This window comes from Girardinichthys multiradiatus, chromosome 15, assembly GCF_021462225.1.
Source record: "Girardinichthys multiradiatus isolate DD_20200921_A chromosome 15, DD_fGirMul_XY1, whole genome shotgun sequence".
Lineage (NCBI taxonomy): Eukaryota > Metazoa > Chordata > Actinopteri > Cyprinodontiformes > Goodeidae > Girardinichthys > Girardinichthys multiradiatus.
The window spans coordinates 26932385-26958817 of record NC_061808.1 but is presented as its reverse complement, the minus strand read 5'-3'; the positions used below and the strand labels follow the sequence as shown (position 1 = coordinate 26958817).

The following is a 26433-nucleotide window of genomic DNA, read 5'->3' as shown; positions in this document are numbered from 1 at the left end:
CAGTCTAATGGGCATTGTGCCCTGTAGGGCTTCCCCTGCTGTTAAGAGCTAGATGGATCGTACTGTATAGCACGTTTTTATGTGATTCTGTCAGCCAGTCTTTGACACCACCCTGTAGGGAAATAAAGGAACACTATACAGAAGGTTATCAACACAAAATAAGTGCTGCTGCTGTAAGATCGCTCTCAAAACCTTTAAAGTGTTCACAACCCTTGAAGTAATAACTTAAATGTATTTCATGTGGCTGGCCAACTGAAAGTAGTGCATAATTGTGAAACAGAAGGGAAAGGTTACATGGTTTTCAAATTTGATTATAAAGAAAAATCTGAAGACTGGTGTGAATTTGTACTCAGCCCTCCTTTCACTTTGATACTCAGAAGTCACCTAATTATGTAAACATCTCTGTATTTTTTAATCTCAGTATAAGTGCAGCTGTTCTTTGTAGGCCTCAGAGGTTTGTTAGAGAATATTACTGAACAAACTGCATCATCAGCATCAGACCAAGGAACACAGCATACAGGTCAGGGATGAGGTGGTGGGGACGTATAAAGCAGGTATAGGTCATAACACAAAATCCAAGGCTTTGAACATCTCACAGAGCACTGTTCTTTCTGTTACACAAAACTGATAGGAGTATGGCACAACCCACCAAGACATGACCGTGCATCAAATTGGACAAGGGGTGCATTGATCAGAGAAGCAGCCAAGAAGCCCATGGTAAATCTGATAACTAAAATAGCGTCAGGAACTATTAGCTGTTTACTCCGCAAATTTGGCCTTTACGGGAGAGATGCAATGAGAAACCTACTGTTAAAGAAAAGTCCTATAATGTCCCATTTGTAAGGTGTTGCAAGCCACACAAACACATCAAACATGTGGAAGAAGGTCAGAATTCAACTTTCTGGTCAACATGCAAAACACTATATGGGTTGGAAAAAGTAACACTGCACATTACCCTGAACACACCATCCTCACAGGGAAACAGGATGGTGGCAGCATCATGCTGTGAAGATGCAATGTTTTAACAGAGATAAGGAAGCTGCTCAGAGGTGATAGGGATATGAATGGAGTTAAATACTGGGCAATCCATTAAGTAAACTTGTTGAAGGCCATCGATCCTAAACATACAGAGATAACTACAGTGGAATGGTGCAAATCAAAGCATAAATATAGTAAACCATTTATATTCATAAGGCAATGGTTTTAAATGGAAAAATAAAAATAACTGATGACTTCATTGGGGGACGAAAGGAACATCAGTTGTTGCAAATATGCTTTTGGTGATTAGAAAACCACATATTTTCTTGAAAATGGCTGCCTCTACAAATAAAAGCAGAAATAACTAATTCATCTACCTTATCTCACAAAATCATTGTACACACAGTACTGAACAAACTCTCTCATTTAACAGGTTACAGATCCTGTGTCGTTAGTTACCCAGAGAAATAGAATGAAGGAATCATGCAAACTTTTTTTTTAACTAACAAATGAAAAATGGATTTGGACAACACAATAACCTGAAAAATGAAACAGAACATGGGTGGCCTTTGCATGGACTCTGAATATCCTAATCAAACTTTATTTGATCATTATGAATAATTGCAGCCATCGTTTCTTGTATTGCACTCATTCTTTTTAACTCAACAACTTTGATCCAAGCAACTGATAAACACATCTTAACAACAAATGCAAAATGCATTTGTTTCAAGCTGAATACTAATAATGTGTGTGCACTCGATTAACAAAAGAATGCTAACAGCTTTTTTTAATTTATTATTTTAAATGGTTATAGTAAAATATTAATACATCATTTAAAACTCCAAGCAAATGTTGTGTGATCATAAAACATCTTAAGCACAACATGTTTATAATTTTATTTTAAATATTATGCATTTTTGAAATGTGTAGATGTCCATAGGAACACTGTTAATTGTATCAGCTGTGTAATTCCTTTCACTCATGTACAGTATCAACTTTGAATCTTTTAACAATAAACATCTGGAACTTCTGCACAACAATGGCACTCAGTGTGTTTTAAATATTCAGGACATACTGTATATGACACGGTTTTAGATACACAATGACCTCACAAAACCCAGTGCAAAAAGCACAAAAGCCCAGAAAAGCAACCTCCACACTCTTGTATGGCACTGCACTGTGCAGAGAAACAGAGAGCGCTCTATAGATGGAGCTTTCCTGTCCAAACAAACCCCTTCAGTTCTACATAGACCCAAATACAAAGCTGTTTTAAAAGTAAGCCCATAACACACAGGACCAGGTATGCTGATGAATTCCCCAACGTTCTGATTCAAGCTATTAGCTACCAAGAAAAAGGATAATGGAGAAAATTTATATAACAAGCATGCCAATACAACATGAGGTCGAAAGTTCGAACATCATAGAAAAAGTTAAAAACAGGTGGACCATGGCTATTTTGTTTAGGTTAATTTTCCACTTTTCTGTCTTGTTTTTTTTTTTTTTGTCATTATCTGGTATGGGTTTCATTTATAAATTTGTTGTTTATTGCCATTTTTTAAAATCTTTTTCATAAAGAGATAGGTACCAAAAGCTATACATATTTATTGACATAACCAAACTCTCTTTAAATGTGTTTAACAGTAAATTCTGCTTTTAAAGTGTTTTAAAATGTTCAGACTTTGTGTCACAAACACACAACATAAAAACCTTCTATAACTTCTGGTATCTTCTATGACCACCTACATTAATGATCTTTTGAAAAGGTTTACTACTTAAGAAATGTTAAGAAATTATTGGAAATTATATTTGAACTTTAATCTATCTATAATTGTTTTTATTTTTTTGGTGTTATTTAGTTGATAGGTGCACTATTTTTTGTCATAACCTCAAGTTTACATAATCCAGATGGTCAATAGGTCCATAATTAAAAATTAAAGCAAAAACAATCGAGCAAACAAAATACATGCAGTGCTGTGCAAAATAAATGTACCCTGTCTGGATGCAGCAGAACACTGTGAACTTTACACTCGTATCCTGATACACCTGCACTATTCAGATCAGGAGTACATCATAGCAACACATATTTTAAAGATGTTAAAATTACACAAAAAAAAAAGTTGGTCTTGTACAGTTAAAAGAAACAAGATGTCCAACATTTTTACAGGTATAATGAATACCACATTGTTGTATTACAACAACATGCTAATTAGAACTAGAACATAATTTTGCAAATGTTCTTAAATATTAATTTGATATTATTTGTTATTAATTTTAAAATTGAATGTTGTTCATAAAACAAACAGATATTGTGAAGGTCAACACTGTGGTTTTTCCTTAATCCCTAGTCATTTGGTATTTAATTGTTATCAATAACAGCTCTTTACATTTGACCACTGAGACCATATTAGTTTGGTTTTAAAACAAATTGACCCAAACTTTGAATGTGATGATGTTGCTACATTTAGTCCAGTAGGCAACAAAACGTCATACGTGCAAGAACTTTATTTTTGTTTCTGCGTTGTTAAGCTCCCTATCAAAAGGCCCCATCCACACTGAAAAGTCAGCTGGTAAAATGTTAAAGACAGATGCCCATTTGTCATCTCAATTTACTTATTTAAGTTTACATCTCATCTCATCTTCAGTTCTCCTTTTTGAGTCATTGTCCTAGGTCCTTCTCCTGAAAAGTAAAATATGAAGAACAAAGAGGGAAGAACTGTGTAACTGGCCCTAAACAAAATAAGATTGATGTTTAAAGGCCACGTTTTTGTGAAGAAAAGAAAAATTTGACTATCATAAGTCACTTTCCAAAACGTTTTCCGCCTTTAATGTGACATATGACCTGTAATTTTGAAATGAAATTGTTGGGGTGAAAATAAATTTAAAAAGTATAATAACCTGTCTGCAAAATGTAAACATCCTTAAACCAATTCTTGATTAAAACATCTTTGAATCAAATACAACTTTAGAGTCTTTAAACATGCAACCCCTAAGGTATATCTGACCACACTTTCTTGCAAAAGTTATTTTAGTTTGTCAGATTGTGAGGACATTTATTTCTCTGGAACATCACTCCTCAGTTCAGACAGAAAATATTGTTTTCACTTGTAGAACACAATCAATGCTCACAAGAAATTCCTGTAGCTCCTTGCGTGCTACTATTGGTCATTTAGCAGTCTCTCTGATCTGTCTCTGTTTCTGCCTTTTCATACTTTTTGAGAGGGATGTCCATTTTTTAATAATGTCACTGTCGTGACATTTTTCTCCATTATTGATTGCCATCTTTACTGAGCCATGGTTTAAAAATAACATCCTACAATAATATAGCTTTCTCCTGACTGATACCATGTGGATCCTTTTGATCTTTTGTATCCGCTCTGCAAAATATGGCTTTAGGTAAGGGATGCAAATTTAAAAATGTTAAAAAGGCAGAACAGTAAAAATAAAAGGTGAACCAAAAGCACACTTATGTTACTGATCTATTGCAGCTTTTCTATTTACATTTCCCCCCTAAAGGATGTGTTTGCTCTTTAGTTGAATTGTACTGTGTACATGCCTAATTTATAAAAGAGAACAAATTAATCTTTATTTCTGTCTGTTTTTGCAAAAAACTGACATTTTAATGGGGCTGTTTACACTTTTTATATCCAATGTGCTGTATGTGGCGCAGCTGAGTCATCCTTTCTTTTTTTGCAAGAAACTCACGGTGCAAGAAGATTATATGTCACAAATATTTTCATCGGGTTAAGCTAGTATAAAAAATGCAAATAATAAATAACATTAACGAAAGCAAAGAGTGATATTTGAAGTTATTTCAGCATAATTTCAATAAATTACCTGGAATATGATAAATGGACATCTCTATGGACACTGTCACACTTTAATGTATTTTTAAGGAATTTTTTGTGATAAACTAAGACAAAGCAGTAAATAACTGTAATGGAAAGCAATCGGCCTGAAACTTACATCCCAACATTAAAACATTGTGGTGGCTGCATTATGCTGTGGCGATGCTTTTCTTTCACATTGAAGCTGGTCAGAGTTGATGGGAAGATGAATGAAGCTAAAAATACAGAGCAACTCTAGAAGATAAGCTTTTAGAGAGTGGGGTGGCGAGTCGCCCTCCAGTCGGAGCTACAATGAAATGCTTTAGATCAAATCATGCTAACATCTGAATTAGTGAACAGCATAGTCCAGTAAAAGCACAGACCTTAAGCCAGATCAGTCTATGGCAAGATGTAAAATTGAAGTTCATATATATATATCTAATCTGACGGAGCTTAAAGAAAAATGTGCAACAATGTCAGTGTCTACATCTGCAAAGCTAATGCAGATATACCCCAAACACTTGGAAGTGTAATTGCAACAAAAGGAGGTTCTAACATGTATTGACTAAAAGGGGCAGGATTCATATGCACGTTCCATTTATCAGATCTTTTATTTGTAAATAGTTTCACATTTTAGAACATTTTTGATGTAAAGTATTTCACTGGACCTTTAACCAACTGGAAGGTGAACATCTGCCTCAACATTAAGACTTTTGCAGCAAGATTGTGGCTCAGTGGGAAGAGTAGTTGTCTTGTAATCCAAACATTGGGGGTTTAATTCTAGCCTCCTTTGCAAGGTGCTTAATATCACTGGAGTGTGATTGGGTGAATGTGGCTTTAGTGTAAATGCTTTGGGTGGTTGGTACGACTGAAAAATCGGCATTTCCATTGATGTAGCTCCATCCGTCACCTCTGACCAGCTTCTCTGTTCCTGGTGAATAAAGGCATCCCCACAGTGTGATGATGCCACCACCATTTTTTTTTTAGTGTTGGGATTGTTTTTAGTGTTGCAAAAAAAAAAAGTTTTATTTTTCTTCTTGACAATGGTGTGCTACTTTGTGTTTCTTTGACGCTTGATGTTTTAGCATGTCAAAATGTGAAAGAAAAGAATCAAGAGCTATACATTTGCAAGGCACTGTTTTAGAAAGTAGTTCATGTCATAAGGAAAAGACAAGATCATTAAAGTGTTGTGCTGACACTGGAAGCTTGTGTATAGCAATCCAGACGAGATGGAATGATTAAGAGTGACAAAAAAATACCCTTGCTGTCAAACAGATGTCATCTCTTTTTATTGTCTGGTCAATGTAGCTGTGAAGTAGAACGTGGCTGACACCTTGTGGATAGTTTTTGTCATAATTCCTGGTTTTTAGCTTTTGTATTGTAGAAAAACCACTGAGAGAGCAACATTGTACCCCAATTATAGCCTGTAGTGCAGGACTTTTACTTTGAGTAAAATTTCCTCTTTGAATTTTAATGTTCCACCACTGAGGACGATTTTCATTAGGGAAACGTAACTCTTCAGCTGTTTTCCCCCTTCTTAAAGCAAAATGACAAGTTAAACTCAATGATCTGTTTGTTTTGCTGGTTCAGCCTCCCACCCGTCGCTCACCTCCCACCACCCCCTCCCACATTACGTCATTGAGACCGGAGCGCTCCACTTGTCAGTGGGAGAATTGATCTCCGCATCTTCTCTCATGCACCTGCAGCCAAGAAGCAGCGAGCAGCCTTCTACCTTCATATGGTCCGCTCTGCTTTGCTGTCTGTAAATAAACGGGGCTCAAAGCTTCGCACACGGCAGGCTGAGAGGCGGGACTTCCGCCCCGGTGGAGAGCAGAACTAAACCGGTCCGGCTGTTTATCTCTTTGTGCAGCCAGAGGATCGAGGGAAGGTTGGGTCTGATAAGGTAAGCGAACTGTTTTCATTTGTGTTTGCAAATGTGTTTATGTTCTCTCTGATCTAATGCTGTCTTTATGCGCACTGGGTTCGCTTCTGCACCCGGTTATTTTTGCAAGCCGAACTGGGCTTTATAGCGGTTAGCTCTGCAGCACAAATGCAAAAAACTTTGTAACCTAATCGCATTTAATTAACTGTGTGTTAGTAGGAAGGATTGCGCCCCAGAGCCATTATAACTGTTTCAACCCAATCTGATACATTTCCCATGACATCATTACTGATGATGCGTTTATGCCAACCTGCTGCTGCTTTAAGGTCACTCTGTGCATATGAATTTACATCAATAACCAAGTAAAACCTTGATAATGTTTAAAGACATTTTGATAACTACCTCAGGCTTTGTTATTATATCCATGCCATTTATAAAGGTTTGGTAAATAAATTAAAAACATTTTGCCAATGCACAAAGTAAAATCCATAAATTCCTATTTTGAAGTTCTAGAATACCACAAATAAGGACACACAACCCAGAATATTAGAACATTAACTCAGGTTTATCTGGTTTAGTGTCTTGCAAAACTATTCATAATTTTTGAGCAGTTTTGCATTTTATCATGGTAGAGCCTCAATTTTATTGATTAGAGAGCATCAGTGAGCAGTTATCTTCAAGGCTTGCTGCTGAATCTCAATTGGATTTAGGTCTGGACTTTGACTGGGCCATTCTGAGACACAAATAGGCTTTGATCTGAATCATTCCATTCTTGCTCTGGCTGTGTTTTTGGGATCGTTGTCCTACTGGAAGGTGAAACTCAGTCCCTGTCTCAAGTCTTTTGCTGCTACTAGCAGGTTTTCTTCCAGGATTGCCCTTTATTTAGCTTTATCCATCTTTCCATCAACTATAACCATCTTCCCTGTCCATGCTAAAGAGCAGCATACCTACAGCACGATGCTCCGGCCACCACATTTCACTGCAGGGATCATGTCTTCAGGTTGATATCGAGTGTTTTTTTTTCAACACAGTTTAGCATATAGGCCAGACAGTTTAATTTTAGTCTCATCTGAGCAACGCACCTTCGTCTGCAGGTTTGCTGTATCCTCTAATGGGCGTTTGTCTTGTCACTCATCCATAAAGTTCAGGTTTGTGGAGTGCACGACTAATAGCTATCAGGTCAATAGATGTTCCCGCCACAGCAGCCCTCCAGAGTTAACATTGCCTCTTGGCTGCCTCTCTGTTTAATGTTCCTCTTGCATGTCAGTTTAGGAGGGCAGCCATATATTGGTAGGTTTCTAGTTGTGCAATGCTCTTTCCATTTTTGGATGTTTAATTTAACAGTTTTCATGGGAGATATTCAAAGCTTGTTTCTGCACAACTGTCTCCCTGACCTGTCTGATTTGTTCCTTGGTTTGTTCACTAATGTTCTAAAAATAGCCTCGGCGGCCTTCACAGAACATGTAATTATGGTGAGATTAACTCATTCATCAATTAAATTAAATTAAATTAAATTCAGTTTATTTATATAGCGCCAATTCACAACACATGTCGTCTCAAGGCACTTCACAACAGTCAGGTTCATACATTCCAATTAATCCTAACCATTGAACAGTGCAGTCAGATTCAGTTATTTATTCAAATTGGATAAAAAGTTTTTCTATCTAATGAAACCCAGCAGATTGCATCCAGTCAGTGACTTGCAGCATTCACTCCTCCTGGATGAGCATGTAGAGACAGTGGACAGTCACTGGCGTTGACTTTGCAGCAATCCCTCATATTGAGCATGCATGTAGCGACAGTGGAGAGGAAAAACTCCCTCTTAACAGGAAGAAACCTCCAGCAGAACCAGGCTCAGTGTGAGCGGCCATCTGCCACGACCGACTGGGGGTTTAAGAGAACAGAGCAGAGACACAAAAAGAACACAGAAGCACTGATCCAGGAGCACTTTCTATGGGAAGGAAAAGTAAATGTTAATGGATGTAGCTCCTTTAGTCGTTTCACCTAGAAATAAAGAACAGATCAACTCTGAGCCTGTTTTCAAGGTTAGAGTCTGAAAGAGAGCAAATATAATTAGTTACAGTAAAAGCTCAGTCAATTTCCATGTCTAGGAGAGAGAAAGGGTTAAACACTAAAAGACAGGGCTATGTGGATCATCGGTAGAGGGTGAGCATTAAGTTGTTGCCAGCAGAAGCTCGGATGATTCCCCTCTCCAGAAAGGTGTCACAGGTAGACACAGAGCCAGGCCAGGTGTAGCTTCTAGGAAGAGAAAAGAGAGAACAAGGTTAAAAGCTGAAATAACAGCAAACAATGCAAAATTGGAGAGTAGTGTGAGAATGTAGCGAAGAGGGTGAAAGTGGTCGTTATGTCCTCCAGCAGCCTAAGCCTATAGCAGCATAACTACACAGATAGTTTCAGTTCAGATTATTTAGTTAAACGGCGCTTATTTACAACAATGTCGTCTCAAGGCACCCCACAAAGGGTCCCACTGATGGTCATTGTTATACTAAAAACCACAAGGAGTGGGATACCTCTCTCTGTCAGACTGATTATAACCATTGGAAAAGAGAGGGGGTCATACAGGTAGCAGAAATGGAGGGTGTGTTTGCACCTCAACCATAACTGAGCCGGTTTAGGCTAAACCTGACTCCCCCTTACTCCATCCAACAGGGAGGGAAGAAGACGGAGGTAAAAAATAAGGAAGATAGCTCAGGATAAACTAAGCCACTCTAACTATAAGCTTTATCAAAAAGGAAAGTTTTAAGCCTAGCCTTAAAAGTAGACAGGGTGTCTGCCTCACGGACTAAAGCTGGGAGCTGGTTCCACAGGAGAGGAGCCTGATGACTAAAGGATCTGCCTCCCATTCTACTTCTAGAGACTCTAGAAACCACCAGTAAACCTGCAGTCTGAGAACGAAGTGCTCTGTTAGGAACATATGGAACAATCAGATCTCTGATGTATGATGGAGCTAGATCATTAAGGGCTTTATATGTGAGGAGGAGAATTTTAAATTATATTCTGGACTTAACAGGGAGCCAATGAAGGGAAGTTAAAATAGCTAAAATCAATTTACTAATTGGGCATTTGGTTGCAATGGATTTTATTTAAGGTGTCAGAAAAGAGCTGAATACGTATGTAGGCCACATTTTTCAGTACAACATGGTTCAGCTTAACCTGCATTGATCAGGGCCATAGGTGTAAGGGTATAAGTGAGCTAGTAAAGTCCCAACACTGTCAGGAAAGAAGACACCAGGTTGTGTAGCTGGATACATCTTTGAGGAATGAGATAATATCTGGATTTAGAGACACAGCTATAGAAGACAGTGAGCATAATTAACATTTAGACCACAAAGGATAATAATCCTAACAGAGAAAAAAACTGGTAACATAGAGCTGTCAGAGAAATGAAGAGATAGAAGTGTGAATTCGTAAAATTATTATCTTGCTTTAAAGATATATGAATTTAAAGGATAACTTTACTAAAAGAAGAAGTGGAATTGCTCTTATTCCACATTATTATAGGGGGGAACTGACTTTCATTACATACATACTCAGTTGTGAGCTATTTTTGGGATTCCACTGTTTCCTGTAGCATGTCTTGGGATAACTGTGGGGGTTGGAGAGAGTTTTTTAATAAGCTTTGCAGCCGGCTTTTTTTTGGGGGAGATTTAAATACCGAGATCTTCTATTGTTGGCTTTTTCTAAAATATAGGCCACCAGCACATTTTATAAAAGTTGGCATATAATCTTATGCTGTTTTGTATCACTTCTCTCTTTCAAAAGCACTCAGAGAACAGCTGCTGTCAGTTGCCATGGGTGCTAGTCTTATTGTTTGAACTGCTCTGTTGCAAAACACATGGTAAAATATATCAGATGTTTGCTGACAGGTATATTGGGTTGGGAGGTTGTTTTTTACTACTAAGTCATCGATTTATTTTCTATATTTATAATCCTTAGAGGACCGGGGTTGGCCAGTTTCTATCTCCATCTGTCAGTAGAAGAGAAGTTGGATTGTGAAAAGATCACGGACATTTGTGGCGACATCGTCACAATCGGAAAAGAAGAAACTAGTGGGGAAAATGAGGGTAATTCCCAATCAATATCACCATTCCCATAATAAACAATAATATCACATTTGCATCTCTTTCCTAACACTGTACAGCCCTTATTTGTATATATCATCCAGCATTTATGGAATGCAACCCAATGCCATTATGGCTATGTTGCACTGTAGTTGAGCATTATGATTTAGGTTAGGTGATAAAATGCACAATTCATTTTCTTCACATTTTAAACCAGTTTATGACCATTATTAATGAGCCCGCACTCAAAGAAGCTGGCTGTGTTACTGAATTGTATGTCCAGTTTCTGGAGGATATAGAGAGTTTTTTGACCAAGCCTGCCAAGTATTCTAGAAAATAGGAATAAAAAAAACCTGTATGTGGCGCTTAACAAAGCTCACTGGCTGGGTAGGTTTTCACTGAGCACTCAGGTTTTCTTTAACTGTTGTTTGATAACATGCATGTGAGGTTAAATGGAGAATCTAAGATGGCCTCAGATGTCAGTTCTTCAGTGTGTGGTTTTGTATTTCTCTGCTGACCTCATGTTTTTTGCCCTTTGCCTCCTGGGTAAGGTCCAAAGCAGGATTGAGTGGGTACAAGAAATCCATGAAAGAACAAATGTGATGTAATTTGTTTCCTAGTTTTGTTGTCATTTTACATGTTGTCTGTATAATTCTTCCAGATAATAGCTTAGCTGTCTTGCTTGAGCAGGTTTTGCATTTATGTTTTGTAGGTTGTTTCATTACAAGCCACATTATGCTCATCTACATGATCCCAGGAGGCTGTAGACCTCTTTTCTACCTCTTGGCCATGGTTCTATCCCTGGTTTCTCCACACACCCTGAACCACCATGAACATCAGGACCACAGCGAGAAGGAACGACCCAAGCTGCTTCTTGTGTCCTTTGATGGCTTCCGCTGGGACTACATCTACCGCGTCCCCACTCCTAACTTTCGCAGCATCATGGACGAGGGGGTGAAGGTTGAGTTTGTGGAGAACATTTACATCACCAAAACCTACCCAAACCATTACAGCATGGTGACAGGCCTGTACGCTGAGATGCATGGCATTGTGGCCAACGAGATGTACGACCCAGCTCTGAACCTCTCCTTCTCCATGGAGACGGACAGCGTCTATGATTCAAGGTGGTGGGAGCAGGCCGTGCCCCTATGGGTGACCGTTCAGAAGGATGGAGGGCGGAGCGGAGCAGCAATGTGGCCAGGATCTGATGTATTGATTCATGGCATGTTTCCCACTCAGTACCTCCACTATAATGCTTCAGTTTCCTTTGAAACCAGGGTGCAGCGGATTATTGAGTGGTTTTCTGCACCTAAAGGTGAAGCTGTGGATTTTGGAATTCTGTACTGGGAGGAGCCGGATGAGAGTGGTCACAACCTGGGACCTCAGAGCCCCCTTATGGATGCAATCATTGCTGGGATTGATGAAAAGCTTGGATTCCTCATGAATGAGCTAAAGAAGTCTGGGCTGTATGAAAAAGTGAACCTCATTGTGACCAGTGACCACGGGATGGCACAGCTTTCCCCTGAGAAGATCATAGAACTGGACCAGTATGTGGACAGAGACTTGTACACCTGGGTGGATAAGAGTCCAGTGGTGGGAATCCTGCCCAAAGAAGGTAATTATGAGAGTTATTTTTGGAAATACATTAAGAATTGCATGGAAAATTGTCTGGTGACTGGAGTTGTGTTTTCTTTAGCTTGATTGTGCCCTGACCTGTCAGCTTATGGTCAAAAACTCACATCTTTTTCTGATCAGTGATAGCACCGTTGCAGATTGCTACTAGGTCATGGAAATAGAAACTGTATAGTGTTTGACGTGTAAAGACATGTCTTCAGGCTGCGAGAAAGAGCAGTACTTTCAGTAGACAACAGAAAGGCTGAATTCAGTACAGCAACATATCTTTTTATTTCTTCTAGCTGTTAACCTGTCTGTCATGGAACATGCTGGTTTTTCAAATCCTATTAGCCTTTTGGAAATTTCTGAGCTATGTTAAATATCTACATTCTCTGTTGAACCCACACAAAAACTGCTGTTGGGAATGCTAACTGTGCTAATCGCTAGTATAAGATGCTAAGGACAGTTTAAAATATCAACTTCGCATAATTGTGTTTGTTTCAAGAATAATAGAAAACTGTTCTACTATTGTCCCCTTCTTACACCCACTGTATCATGTCATCTTTTCTCCCGATATACATAGTTCTTGTCTGCTTACACTGCACTAATGCAAGATTATGCAGTTGTTTGCACTATTGCCTTGCAGCAAAAGGTCCTGGGTTTGAATCCTGGCCTGGGGTCTTTCTACATGTGGTTTGCATGTTCTTCCTGTGCATGAAGGGGCTTTCTCCAGATACTCAGGCTTCCTCACATGACAGTGAGATTAATCTGTATCTCTAAATTGTCATTAGGCATGACTGTGTGTGGGCATACTTGTGTGTCGTTTGTGTCTTCGTGTTGACCTGGGGTGGACTGGCAACATGGGTACAACTGGGTACACCCTGGACATGTTGCCAGGATGGACAGATGGATGTCCGCTCACAGTCAGAAAGGCTAAAAAAAAATATGTTTTATGCTGTTTTTGTATTATTTGATTTTTTCGCTTTAAAGGAGCAATCAGAATTGGCTAAAGTAGTTATGAGCAGTTAAAAAACCTAAAGCTCGGACAAAAACACTCTCAACATTACATCTCTTTTCTAGCAAAACACTAATAGGATGTTGACTAACAGGATGACTCAGACTGTGAAAAAATAAATCCAATATTTTTATTAGCTATCAGAAGGAGTGCAGAAATGCTTACAGTCCCTGACCCATTTCTTCAGCGTCTATAAAGTATTAGTTATGAGCATTATTAAAAAGATAATAAAAACATATCTGCATGTCTAAATGTTTTTATTGTATTGTAATGCATGTTTTTACATGTGTACACATAGCCTTCTTTTAGAGGGATTTTTCATTATATCCGAAATAAAACTTGGCCTTTACCTTGTAATCTGTCCCACAGGCAAGTTCGATGAGGTGTACGGGTTACTTGCAGACGCCAACCCCAACTTGGTGGTGTACAGGAAGGACAACATTCCCGAACACTTCCATTATCAGCACAACGTCCGGATCATGCCCATCCTCCTTGAGGCCAAGGAGGGCTGGACCATCATGCAGAACAGGACCGGACTCTTCATGCGTATGTGTAAAAATGCAAAAAGCTGTACTGTCGTGTTATCCTGGTTTGTCATTCTGCAGTTTTTTTTTATCTAGCTTTAAACAGCAGTTTTTGTCAGCTCTAATTATAGCTTCACATGTGATTTATTTTTGTCCATGATCCTAAGCTAGCACATGTTATACCAAATGTAATTAACAAGAGAGCCAGATTTATTTTCTCATGGGACCAGCAAGAATATGTGTGATATCGCTGTGCCTTCCAGCGCTTTTCCAAATTCAATAAAAAAAAAAATAGGCCCTTCTCTTCAGATTAGAAATGTAAGACCATATGTCTCAGGCACAGTCCTACAGTAGCTAATTACACCGCTTGTCTCCATTATGGTTGAAAGCCTGTTAATCAGAAAATGACCATGTGGAACCTGCAGCTCTAAGGAGAATCTGCTGACTCTTAGTGGGTTCCTGATCTGATGCTGCTTGCTACATGTGTATAGGCTGATGTTTTCTGGCTTGGAGAAAGTTTTACTGTGGAATAGTTTGATGCCTTAGATGATAAAAAAAATAATTGTTAGTGTCAAGCAGTGTGTTCAATGTATCAGGTATTAACATAGTACCATGGCCAGAGTATCCACATTAAAATTAAAGGAATGGCTAAAGAATTACTGCTTATTTATAGGCATAGTTCTTATTATCGGGGTCTCCTATTTAGCTGTTTAACTGACACAGCAGACTTCTGTCTTAAAGCCTCCAATCTAAAAAACATGATAGTGTTTTATGCAAATGCTTTTTCATGAACTTTTAAACTGTTGTCACTGTTATATTGGGTGGATGTTTACACATAAGTTGATCATTATTTACACGGGAAATAGAGGTAAGAAGCGGTGCGCCACTAATGGTCTTCCTCTTTGAAACACATAACAAGAAGAGAACATACACACATATACATTTGCAATCACAGTAATTTCCTAATATATGTAAAGAGGTGTAAAAACTAAACATATCTTAGTATAATAAGTAAACATTAATTTAGTTACTTTGACTGGAAACAATGTTCCATTCTCAGTATGTGTTTCTCCAAGGAAAATAATTGGTGGCACACCGCCTCCTACCTCTGTTTCCAGTGTAAATAGTCATTGGCGGCTCACCAAATAAACACCCAATGCAAACCGGATGACAGTAAATGTTTAATAAAATGTTTTGCAATTAAAATGCTCAAACCTTTCTGATACTGGAGTTGCTTTAAGATGGTAGAAGTCTGTCTTAATCTTCAGAACCCCTCTCAGTCTAGCTGTTAGCTTCCAACAAATATAGTTTATGCTAAATACAGACACCAAAAGAGTTAATACTATAGGTATTATGGGCCTGATCTTCAAAAGGTTTGTGTGTACAAAACTACACGGAATCCTGTTTGCGTCCGCAAAGCTGATCTACAGACGAGGTGCTAATCGGATTAAGGGTGTAAAATCAGCAGAACAGCTGGCGCAAAGTTTTTAGCATGTTTGTCTTTATAAATGTGCAAAAGATATGATAATGGCCCAAATGTGTACATTTATAAGAGGGGGATATGCAAATGTAAGCCTTTACCACAATGTGATTTATCAAACCAAGAACCAGATTGTAGGTGCTTTTTTTGCGTCTAGATTTAGCACGTTTGAAATGCAGGTACTAAATGTCTGCTGTCACTTTGGCCAAAAGGAGGCATCGACAGAATGATAGATGACGGGGAGGGAGAATCTTCTGTACAACAGATTTGGATTGTCAAAAATAAAAAAAATGTATGAGAATAGTGGATTCTATGTAGGATTATCTAAGGGCTTATTTAATCACAAACAGAAGCCACGACATTTCTCCTACGGTAAAACTCACTCCAATCCTTTTTTCCTGCGTTTGGAACAATCCAGCGTAACATCGCTGTTAGTGATCAGCTGCTGAATGCGCACAAACCTGATCATGGCGAGTGCGCACATAACTGATAAAGCACGCACAGCCAGTTAACTGTCATTGCACATATGCTTTGATGTTTTTAATATGATTAATAGGAAAGAAATAAAGACATTATAAGGGAGATTCAATCCTTCATTTGCAAACTGAATGCTAAAATTACTTCTTAGCAAGTGAAAAATCACCATTTGAAGACAGCCTATTGCACGTGGTGAGAAAGACAGTGTATGCTTTAACCTTGTCACTAAACTAAACACATTGCTTTACTGACAGTAAAATTGTGTCAATGCAGAGCAATTGGAGCTGGATCGGTTTGATTACGTTGTTTAAATGTGAACATATGCCAGGGGACAGTTTATACAGTAAAACATAATTTTGTGTCACCAAAACACTATTTAAACAATCACATACGTTTTATATTGTTAAAATATTAGCAAAACAAACAAAACGAATTCAGTAAGATCATTGGAAAAAAAACAATTTTTACGTACAGTACAGACCAAAAGTTTGGACACACCTTCTCATTCAAAAAGTTTTCTTCATTTTCATGACTATGAATATTGTAGCTTCACGCTGAAGGCATGAAAACTATGAATTAACACATCTGGAATTATATACTGAACAAAAAAGTGTGAAACAACTGAAAATATGTCTTATATTCTAGGTTCTTCAAAGTAGCCACCTTTTGCTTTGATTACTGCTCCGCACACTCTTGGCATTCTGCTGATGAGCTTCAAGAGGTAGTCACCTGAAATGGTTTTCACTTCACAGGTGTGCCCTGTCAGGTTTAATGAGTGGGATTTCAAGCCTTATAAATGGGGTTGGGACCATCAGTTGTGTTGTACAGGAGGTGGATACAGTACACAGCTGATAGTCCTATTGAATAGACTGTTAGAATGTGTATTATGGCAAGAAAAAGCAGCTAAGTAAAGAAAAACGAGTGGCCATCATTACTTTAAGAAATGAAGGTCAGTCAGTCCGAACAATTGGGAAAACTTTGAAAGCGCGTGCAACTTTGGACACGCCTCTGCCATCCTGCGCAATAGTCTGTAATCCAATATTTTGAATAAAGGTGAAACAGGATGTAGTCTTTACCTCACTGGGTCTGTCCGGACCACAAACATTATGCATCTGCCTACAGAACAACCTTGATGTCAGCCTTCTGCATGCACAGTTACGCTCTCCTTAAGCGCCCTGCGCAAATGAACAGGAAAAATAACCATGTCAGGGCAGAGGCTGCGATGACAAACCTGCTGTTGTGAATAGCGACGACAAAAGTTAACTAACTGTAACAGTCCAGAAAAGCAGAAGCAGAACGGAACAGAACAGAAGGAAAAAATCAGCAACTGGATAATTTATAGTGATGCAGCGCAACAACCCCTGCTTGTTTCAATCAATACAGCTTTTGTTCGCTTTTCCTCTAGTTCCGCTGGGGTCAGTAGCAGCCAGCCAGTAGCACAAGCAATTTTTTCATTTAAATAGGGCGGTCTGCTCCTGTTTTGCACCTGTTATCTTTTGCATGCACAATCTTTGAAAATCACATGCAACACACCCACTTATTACACCTGCAGGAAGATCAGGCCCCAAATGCGCATAACCTTTAAATAGAACTTAAATAGAAATATTGTAAATATTTAATATAACTACTATCTGGATCCTCTTTAGGACACCTAACAAATAAAACAAAACTAATGGATAGATATGGATATAGGAAATAGACAGGGTTTTCCCAGACCATCATTTCAGTAATGTAAATGCTATATTAATGGATGGAGGCAGTTATATAGTATGGCAATGCATGGCTCCTATGGCATCTAGTACAACTGGGTTGGAAGCTTTGATTGAAGTCAGCCAGGTGGCTTTAAAACTAAAGAAGTGGAATATTCTGCAATGGCAGTCAGTCATCTGGTCTTCACCTGAACAAGCTACTGTACACTCCTATAACAGAAAACAACAGAAAAACGTTCCACACTGGCCACACAAAGAAGGTTTGTTTGTCTTCTTTGATGGCTTCCAGACTTCAGTCACTGGTTTTAAAATCTTAAATTTTTTTTTATTATTTTTGGACGTTTTCATGCCTAAAAAGCTGTAATATGAATAAGCGATTCACCTAATTTGGAAAATAAATAACTTGTACCCAGAAAAAGCTCAAGTAAATGGTTTAAATAACTTTTACGCATCCAACCTGAGTCCAGTATATAGCTATAAATTAATATTGAATTCTGGTTAACTTTTCTTTTTTTTTTTTTAATGGCTCTGTTTTAATGTATTTTTAGAATCTGTTAATTCCTGCAAGCTTTTAAGTTACATAAACTGGAAATTTATAGATGAACAGACCAAACTTGTCATAAACATCATACCTATTTGTTGTCTTTTTCTCCTCAGTCGGAAACCATGGATATAACAACACCTTACGCGACATGCAGCCTATATTTGTGGCCCGTGGGCCGGCCTTTCGCCAGAATTATGTCAAGACCTCCATGCGCTCTGTTGACCTTTACCCTCTCATGTGCCACATCTTAGGCATCCGGCCTCTGCCAAACAATGGCTCTCTCCTAAATGTCCAGGACCTGCTGTCCTTGGAGCCCACTACTTCCACGCCCACTTCGACCCACTTCACCGTCCCTCCTAAGATCCACAGGTACTCGTACGCCCCGGTTGTGGGTTCGTTTATCGGTGTGGTGATGGTACTTGGATTCCTAGTGGTCTACGTCATATTAGTGACTCTAAAACAGCGGCCGGCCCTTAAACACAGAAGTTGGGAGATGTCACAGCCCTTACTGCAAGAGGACTTGCACCTGTAGCTGAGGAAATTTAAAGGATTGGAGACAGAAAAGATGAGGAGCTGTTGCTCCCCCAGGTACCCTGCTTGGCCCAGAAGCATTCTCTGAATGTTTCCCTTCCACCAAAAAATGCAGTTGTGCAAGAGAAGCGTTTATAGGGTTTGCTTCTGGTGCAGGCTTAATCAAAAATAATAAAACCATGGTTTGTGAATTTAACTTGAGGTCATGTACCAACTTTAATGTCACTTTCTGCATAGAGATTTAGGACTAAGAGTGGATTTTTAGTATGAACTTTTGGTGGCAAAAACTGACTTGGATAATGCAGAGGCATCAGTATGCTCATATTAATAACCTACCAAAAGTGTTTTATAGTTGACGGTCAAGGCCAGTTCATGTTTCTGTGTATTTGCAAGAGTCTGCGTGGATCATAACAGAATCTTTCTGTAATGATCTGTCTTAGTTTGGGGCTTATGTGGACCAAAATGCAAAGACAGGCGAGGCGACGGCATGGCAAGCAGAACGATGATTTATTTAAATCCAAACTGGCAAAGCAGAAGGCAGGCAGGCAGGCAAGGTGTACAGAGGGTATGCAAGAGTCCAGGTCAGAACGAGTAACGAGAAAACAAAGGCAACTAGACGCAGGGAAGGTGACGCAACAAACCAGCCAGGAACAAGGAAAACAGACCAACTAATATACAGAGGGTAATCAATGTGGAACAAAAGACAGGTAATCAATAGAACGAGGGACAGGTGTGACATGGGAAGCAGGGAGGCTGAAGGACAGGTGAAGCTAATACAAAGACTAAACCATGGGAGAAGGGACTAATTAACAAACTCAGAGAAACAGACCTAAGCAAACTATAACAACCTAAGATATAAGAACCTGGCAAATAAGAATTAACAAAAGAAACCAAAAAGGAAACCATAACTGCAAAAGTAAACAAACCCAAACAAACAGACTGAAACTAACTGGGAAGGGAGCAGAGAAAGCAAAGACTAGAATAAATGTAAACAATACATGGAACAAAGTATAGTGGCAAACAATAACTACAAGCTAACCTACAGAAGAAACTGAAACAATAAAAACACGGGGGACTAAACTAGGGATAAAGCTGGGAAGAACTGCAAACATAAAGGAAGACGAACACTGAGTAAATAACTGAAGGGGAAACTAATGACAAGAGGAGTAACAGGGAAAAGAAACTAATAAACTAGAAGAGTGCAGCAATAACAAAAAACCTAACCATAAACAAACACAGAGACGCTAAATGGGAACTAAACTAGAGAACCCAAGGAAGCAAGAAAACTAATAATAATAATAATAATAATAATAATGAGAAAACCATTCTAAGTAATAAATAAATGAGAAAGTAACCACCAAGCTAACTATGGGTGAGGGGAGAAAGAACTACAAACACTAGGAGGCAGGAGAAAGAACAAAACTATCAGGAAACAGAAGGAAATAAACAAACATGACTACAAAACCCAAAGAAATAGAAACAACTAGCTGGAAAGTAAACAAACACAAAACCACAACAAAGTCCAAAATGGCAGATCCTAACACGATCCTCCATTTAAGGCCTGTCGAGATTTACCTGCAGTTGAAATTGTGTTCAATCATCACAGGTTTGTTTAAGAGCATCCTCTTACAGTGACAAATCATGCAACAGTGCAAACAGACTTTAAAAATACCATAATCCTAGATTCATTTTTCCAGACAGATTAATGTTCAATAAACCAAAAATAAAGAAAAAAACTTGTATAAGTAGAAATCCATCCTTTTGTGTGGACATTACCCACACTTCTAGGCATCCTTGCTAAAAATGTGTAGAAAGGCTTAGTTCATTAATTTTGTTTTGCCGGAAATGTTATCTCTCAAAATATATTAGAACAGTCCAACCTATACAGATTTATTTAGTAAAGCAAAGGTCCAAAAAATAAGAATAGTTTTTACAAAATCATTGGTGTCAAAAGTATTTTCTTTTTTGATCTTTCCTATGTAAGAAACATTACTGAAGTACTTCTTTAATTTATACCCTACTTACTAAAGTTCACCACTGTCTAGGAAGCTTTATTAATTCATAACTTGTAAGTTCTACACAACATAGGAAAGACAAGAACGCATGTCTGATATTTGCTCATATCTACAATCAGAGCAAACAAGGCTTGGATGGGGAACCCTGTATATTTTGCTACCATGGACAGTAAAATTTCCAAAGATCACTGTTAAGAGAACTGCAGCAAAAAGTATCATCTCACAGTCGAGTGTTTGTAACAACCTGAAGATGATATCTACATCAAAATCATTTATCTGGGAAGCATGCAAGGAAAATTGTAATACCATCACAAATATAAACATGGAGGTTGTTAAAAATTACTGGGACTTTATATTGGCCTGTGCTCTTTTGTCAGATTTGACTTGAAAATTTGACAGCAACAAACACTCCAGGTGGGTCTGGCCTGAAAAAAAGGATGAATATATGGAATAGCACCTTATGCCCACTGTTAAGTGTGCCAGATTTATGATGGTGTGGGCCAGATCCTCTTCCAAAGGGAATGGCATCGGGAACTCTTTGAAATGCCATTTATTTTTTTAAATAAAATCTTGACTCTTGACTGGTCTTTAGGTATTTCAGCAGGGTAAAGATCCAAAAATATGGTTAAATCGACACAAAAATCTTCCCTGGTCATCTCTGCTCCCAGAACTAAATCCTGTAGAAGACTCCAGACTATCTAGAAAGACAGGACAAAGAGGAAGAGTCAAGGATCTCTCTCTCTATGTATACAGTTTTCCCACTAAAGGAATGTACTCAAATTAAAGGTTGTATTTTAGTGATATTATACTACTGCAGTAAAAGCGGGACTAATGCTAAGGCTCTTTACGCATCTTTACCAGGAGTGCCATCAAAGATAGAGGGTGCAGTTAGTGCTTATAGTTTATATAAGGAAAATACCTATTATTCAACATGAAATCACAGACCTGTCAGCCAGATTATACTTATATGCAAATGCAGATACATACATTGACAACTATGGAAAACCTTTGGCTGTTAAGATCTAAACAGATGATGTATTTTTATCTTTTAACTTTTTTCCTAGCTTCTATTGCATAATTGCAGTCTGCATGGGAATCCAGTGTTTTGTGCTTGAAGCCAGTGTCTGCAAAAGCCTTTACGATCCCATGCCCAACATGGAGCAATGAGCTAGTTATCACAAGAGATGCTGAAAGCAACAGGTAGGGATATCAGATAACTGCGTTTACCTTCAGACAATCTTAACCTTTTAAACGTTCATAGTTTTTCCACAGGAAAAGTCTGCGGAGACATTTTGCCATCTCTCCTCTGCTTTCCTACTAGGAAGAGGTGGATATATAATAGAGTTTAAAAATAGCTGTTACACTTGGTACATTTGAGGCAAACAGAGAATACCCTTTTACAGCACAGGGGTTCTTAGGCGGCGGGCAGTTTTGATTTGACATTTTCAAATCTATGCAAATCAGATTTGTATGTCATGAAGTAAAGGAAGTCTAGTTAGAATTTTCCACCACTTGTTCTGCTTGTGGTTTGAGCATTGGAGAAGATGTTACTTTATACTGGAAATGCTGTGATTCTGCTAAAGTATGAAAAAAGTGCTGTATCTTCAGGAGACTGGTCATGTCACTGTTTATTTTGAATGTTGCTTGGAAAATTCACGCTGTGCATCAAGCTACTCTATGTGTAGGGCATTCACATCACTACCTTGCTCTTTCATAGATACCACATGCCTTTAAACTAAACAGAATGCATCTCTCTCGAGCATTCATTTTGTCTTTTCTGCCCCCTCTACATCAGATTAAGGCTGTCATACAGTCTCCAGGATTTTCAACACTGTTGGAGTGTTGCTGGATTATTGCGAATAAATAAAACCTAATTTTAGTGTGAAATGTCACTACTGCAATCTTATATTAGGGTACACATAAGTTTTCTCCACTGCTTTTTTGGCCATCCTATCAAAATGCCAATGCTAATAGCAGAATGTTCCCCCACAATTTACTATTACAAAGTTTTGCCAACCTTCTTGCGAATTGCCCATATGCACAATTTGGAGGCGTGACAGGGAGTGCAGCAAATACTCTATTAGAGATGATCCCGATGCCATCCAATATTTACATCAGACCCGATACTGATGCCATTTTAAAACTGGATATCCAGCTGCAGCCATCGATATGTCCCAACAGTCCAGACAGTACGGGATTGTGTTTTGGGTCATGTTTTATCTGATTTTACTCTGGAACTTAGAGCTATCAGCAACAAAAATGTTGTTCACTTAAATTAAAAAATACATAATAATCCCAAAAATTCAATACGAACAAATGTTTCATGTACATGGGTTGGACAATGAAACTGAAACACCTGGTTTTAGACCACAATAATTTATTAGTATGGTGTAGGGCCTCCTTTTGCTGCCAATACAGCATCAATTCGTCTTGGGAATGACATATACAAGTCCTGCACAGTGGTCAGAGGGATTTTAAGCCATTCTTCTTGCAGGATAGTGGCCAGGTCACTACCTGATACTGGTGGAGGAAAACGTTTCCTGACTCGCTCCTCCAAAACACCCCAAAGTGGCTCAATAATATTTAGATCTGGTGACTGTGCAGGCCATGGGAGATGTTCAACTTCACTTTCATGTTCATCAAACCAATCTTTCACCAGTCTTGCTGTGTGTATTGGTGCATTGTCATCCTGATACACGGCACCACCTTCAGGATACAATGTTTGAACCATTGGATGCACATGGTCCTAAAGAATGGTTCGGTAGTCCTTGGATGTGACGCGCCCATCTAGCACAAGTATTGGGCCAAGGGAATGCCATGATATGGCAGCCCAAACCATCACTGATCCACCCCCATGCTTCACTCTGGGCATGCAACAGTCTGGGTGGTACGCTTCTTTGGGGCTTCTCCACACCGTAACTCTCCTGGATGTGGGGAAAACAGTAAAGGTGGACTCATCAGAGAACAATACATGTTTCACATTGTCCACAGCCGAAGATTTGCGCTCCTTGCACCATTGAAACCAATGTTTGGCATTGGCATGAGTGGCCAAAGGTTTAGCTATAGCAGCCCAGCCGTGTATATTGACCCTGTGGAGCTCCCGACGGACAGTTCTGGTGGAAACAGGAGAGTTGAGGTGCACATTTAATTCTGCCGTGATTTTGGCAGCTGTGGTTTTATGTTTTTTGGATACAATCCAGGTTAGCACCCGAACATCCCTTTCAGACAGCTTCCTCTTGCGTCCACAGTTAATCCTGTTGGATGTGGTTCATCCTTCTTGGTGGTATGCTGACATTACCCTGGATACCGTGGCTCTTGATACATCACAAAGACTTGCTGTCTTGGTCACAGATGCTCCAGCAAGACGTGCACCAAAAATTTCTCCTCTTTTGAACTCTGGTATGCCACCCATAATGTTGTGTGCATTTCAATATTTTGAGCAAAACTGTGCTCTTACCCTGCTAATTGAACCTTCACACTCTGCTCTTACTGGTGCAATGTGCAATCAATGAAGACTGGCTACCAGGCTGGTCCAATTTAGCCATGAAACCTCCCACACTAAAATGACAGGTGTTGCAGTTTCATTGTCCAACCCCTGTATATCACTATATGTAATTTTCACATTTGGCAGAATAGAGTTTAAATATAGAAATAGAGCCTGTTGTGAATAACAAATTGTTGCAGTAGAAAACTGCAGAGAAAACTCCCTAGCTCTACAGAGGAGCAGCACAGAGCTTCAGCAGACAACAGAAAGGTTAGCTGGAATACAGACGGCTTCTTGGTTCTATTTTTTGAACGTTTTACTTCCTGCTATGTAGCATGAAGGATTTGTAAATGTTGGCCTATTGGAACACTCTAAAGATGCTAACTGTGCTAATCATTAATTGTGCTAATCGCTTTCTTAAAAGTTAGGAAAGACTGTTTAAAAAATTTCACCACCATATATATTTTGCTTCATTTGACTAAAATGAACTTTTGTGGAACTTTTTTGATGATCTTTCATCAAAAACGTTGCACCATGATGAACCTTTCAAGATCATCACGGTGCAGTCATAGTCTGGTGTAAAAGGGGCTTTAATTGTTGATTGTCTCGGTAAGGTATTCTTTCTCTTCATAGATGACTGTGCTACTCGTACTTTAGTGTTGTAACCATGGCCATATTGTTGGTGAAATGTGAAGTGCAATTGCAAATTGTCTGTATTGTGTTTTAGGAACTTTAGAATTTGTTGTCATTTGGTTGAGAAGACATTTTGTTCGGAATAATTTGCGAGACATGATCCCCTGATTTGCACAATAGGATTGAAACGACGGCAGTTGTTGGATGCTTCTTAGGACATGTAGCCTATAATTTGCACTTCTAGTTTGTAGTAGGTATTTTAAAATAATGAAAAGAAAAACTGCCTCGTGTTTGAAAGGTTTTCAATTAGCATAGTTATAGAAAGGATTATAGGACTTGAATCAAAATTAATCGTGTGTATATTTTTGCTGCACTTTATACTTGGTTTAATTTTCTCCTTTTGCTTTTTGAATAGATTAACTGTGCCCAAAAACAGCAGATATCACTGTGATATAAATATATATATACTTTTTACAAAATTTAAATTCATAAATTAAAAGCATTTATATGGGAACAACCTACTTTCTGATCCTTTTAATGTTTTAATAAAGAAAAAGTGTTGTCTGATTACTTTCCCAGACCCATTGATATGGAACTGAAATATCTGCAGTATTATGTTTCAAAACGATTGATTTTTACCTGCTGGAATACAAAACATTAGTTTATTAGTATTGCCTTGGATTTGGATACAGTGGAAATTTAATGAGTCACAGATGAACTATCTTTGCCATGTTAATACAGTAGTCTTCTGAAAATAAAGGAACGTATAAAAACCTGCACCTTTGTCTATATCTTTGTTTTCTTTTTTTATCTGTATGCCCACACTGTTTATTGTGGATACATTATTATTACGCACCTGCCTTCTTGGTTTTAGCCTCTTCAAAATCAACTTAGATAGATGCAAATGTTTTATTTTTTACAGAAGTATAAAGAAAATACTTAGTATTCCCATTTTTCAGCTAATACTTTTGTTTAAAAATTTGTGAGATTACTGTGACAGAATTTTCACCTTTTTGACCAAGAAAAACAGGCTTAATTTTTCCTGAACGTGACAAACTGTTATTTTGTGTTTCTCATGTGCCACAAAAACCTGCACATGCTTTTCAGGACCCAGCAACATTTTGTAACAACTTCCAAAATGCCTCTTAAATGGGTTGCACTTTTAACTGACACCTTTTGCCTTTGTTCTGATGTAGATTAGAACAGAACCTCTGGTAAAAAGCTGTGCAGTAATTTATTTTTTACCCAGAACAACCGGTCTTGGTATTGTTAGGAAAAGTTTTAAATTTTATCATTAGTTGTAACACCGCTCTGCTAAGTATTAAGCAAATATACCTCCCTTTCCAATACCCCATACTGATTCAGTTTTTTGGCATGGAGAACTGAAGGACACAGTGGCAGTCAGAGTTTTATGTATGCACATAGGCAGGAATTTCATGCATTTGAACCACTATTTTTTGGGGGTTGTTTGATTATACAGACGACTTTTAAAAACATGGATTCAGTGCATAAGTTTGAATTTATTATGGATTTTCTCTAATCCACACAGGATCAAAATTAAACATATAAGATCAAATATATGCAAACACTTCTGTTATAATTTGGATGAATGTCCCTTAACAAGTTGTAGAAACACCACGC

The 26433-nt window shown here is 38.4% G+C and overlaps 1 protein-coding gene across 2 annotated transcripts; it reads left to right on the top strand.

The window, feature by feature from the left end:
* Positions 1 to 6456: 6456 nt before the first annotated feature.
* Positions 6457 to 22660, top strand: enpp5 (ectonucleotide pyrophosphatase/phosphodiesterase 5). Of its 2 annotated transcripts, none has more exons than XM_047388821.1 (4): positions 6457 to 6705; positions 11479 to 12381; positions 13765 to 13941; positions 18243 to 22660. In XM_047388821.1, the coding sequence occupies exons 2-4, from the start codon at positions 11502 to 11504 to the stop codon at positions 18659 to 18661; spliced, it is 1476 nt and encodes a 491-aa protein (XP_047244777.1). In that variant the 5' UTR covers positions 6457 to 6705; positions 11479 to 11501; the 3' UTR covers positions 18662 to 22660. The 2 variants fall into 2 exon arrangements, with proteins under 2 accessions (XP_047244777.1, XP_047244778.1); XM_047388822.1 differs by lacking the exon at positions 6457 to 6705 and adding an exon at positions 10652 to 10769.
* The last annotated feature ends 3773 nt before the right edge of the window (positions 22661 to 26433 follow it).

What these genes read in the sequence shown, in the direction of transcription:
- enpp5 (XM_047388821.1), top strand. Translation starts at nt 11,502, where the DNA reads ATGCTCATCTACATGATCCCAGGAGGCTGTAGACCTCTTTTCTACCTC. An exon ending in GGGAATCCTGCCCAAAGAAG is followed by an intron (nt 12,382 to 13,764) that starts GTAATTATGAGA and finishes TCTGTCCCACAG; the next exon opens with GCAAGTTCGATGAGGTGTAC. An exon ending in CAGGACCGGACTCTTCATGC is followed by an intron (nt 13,942 to 18,242) that starts GTATGTGTAAAA and finishes TTTTCTCCTCAG; the next exon opens with TCGGAAACCATGGATATAAC.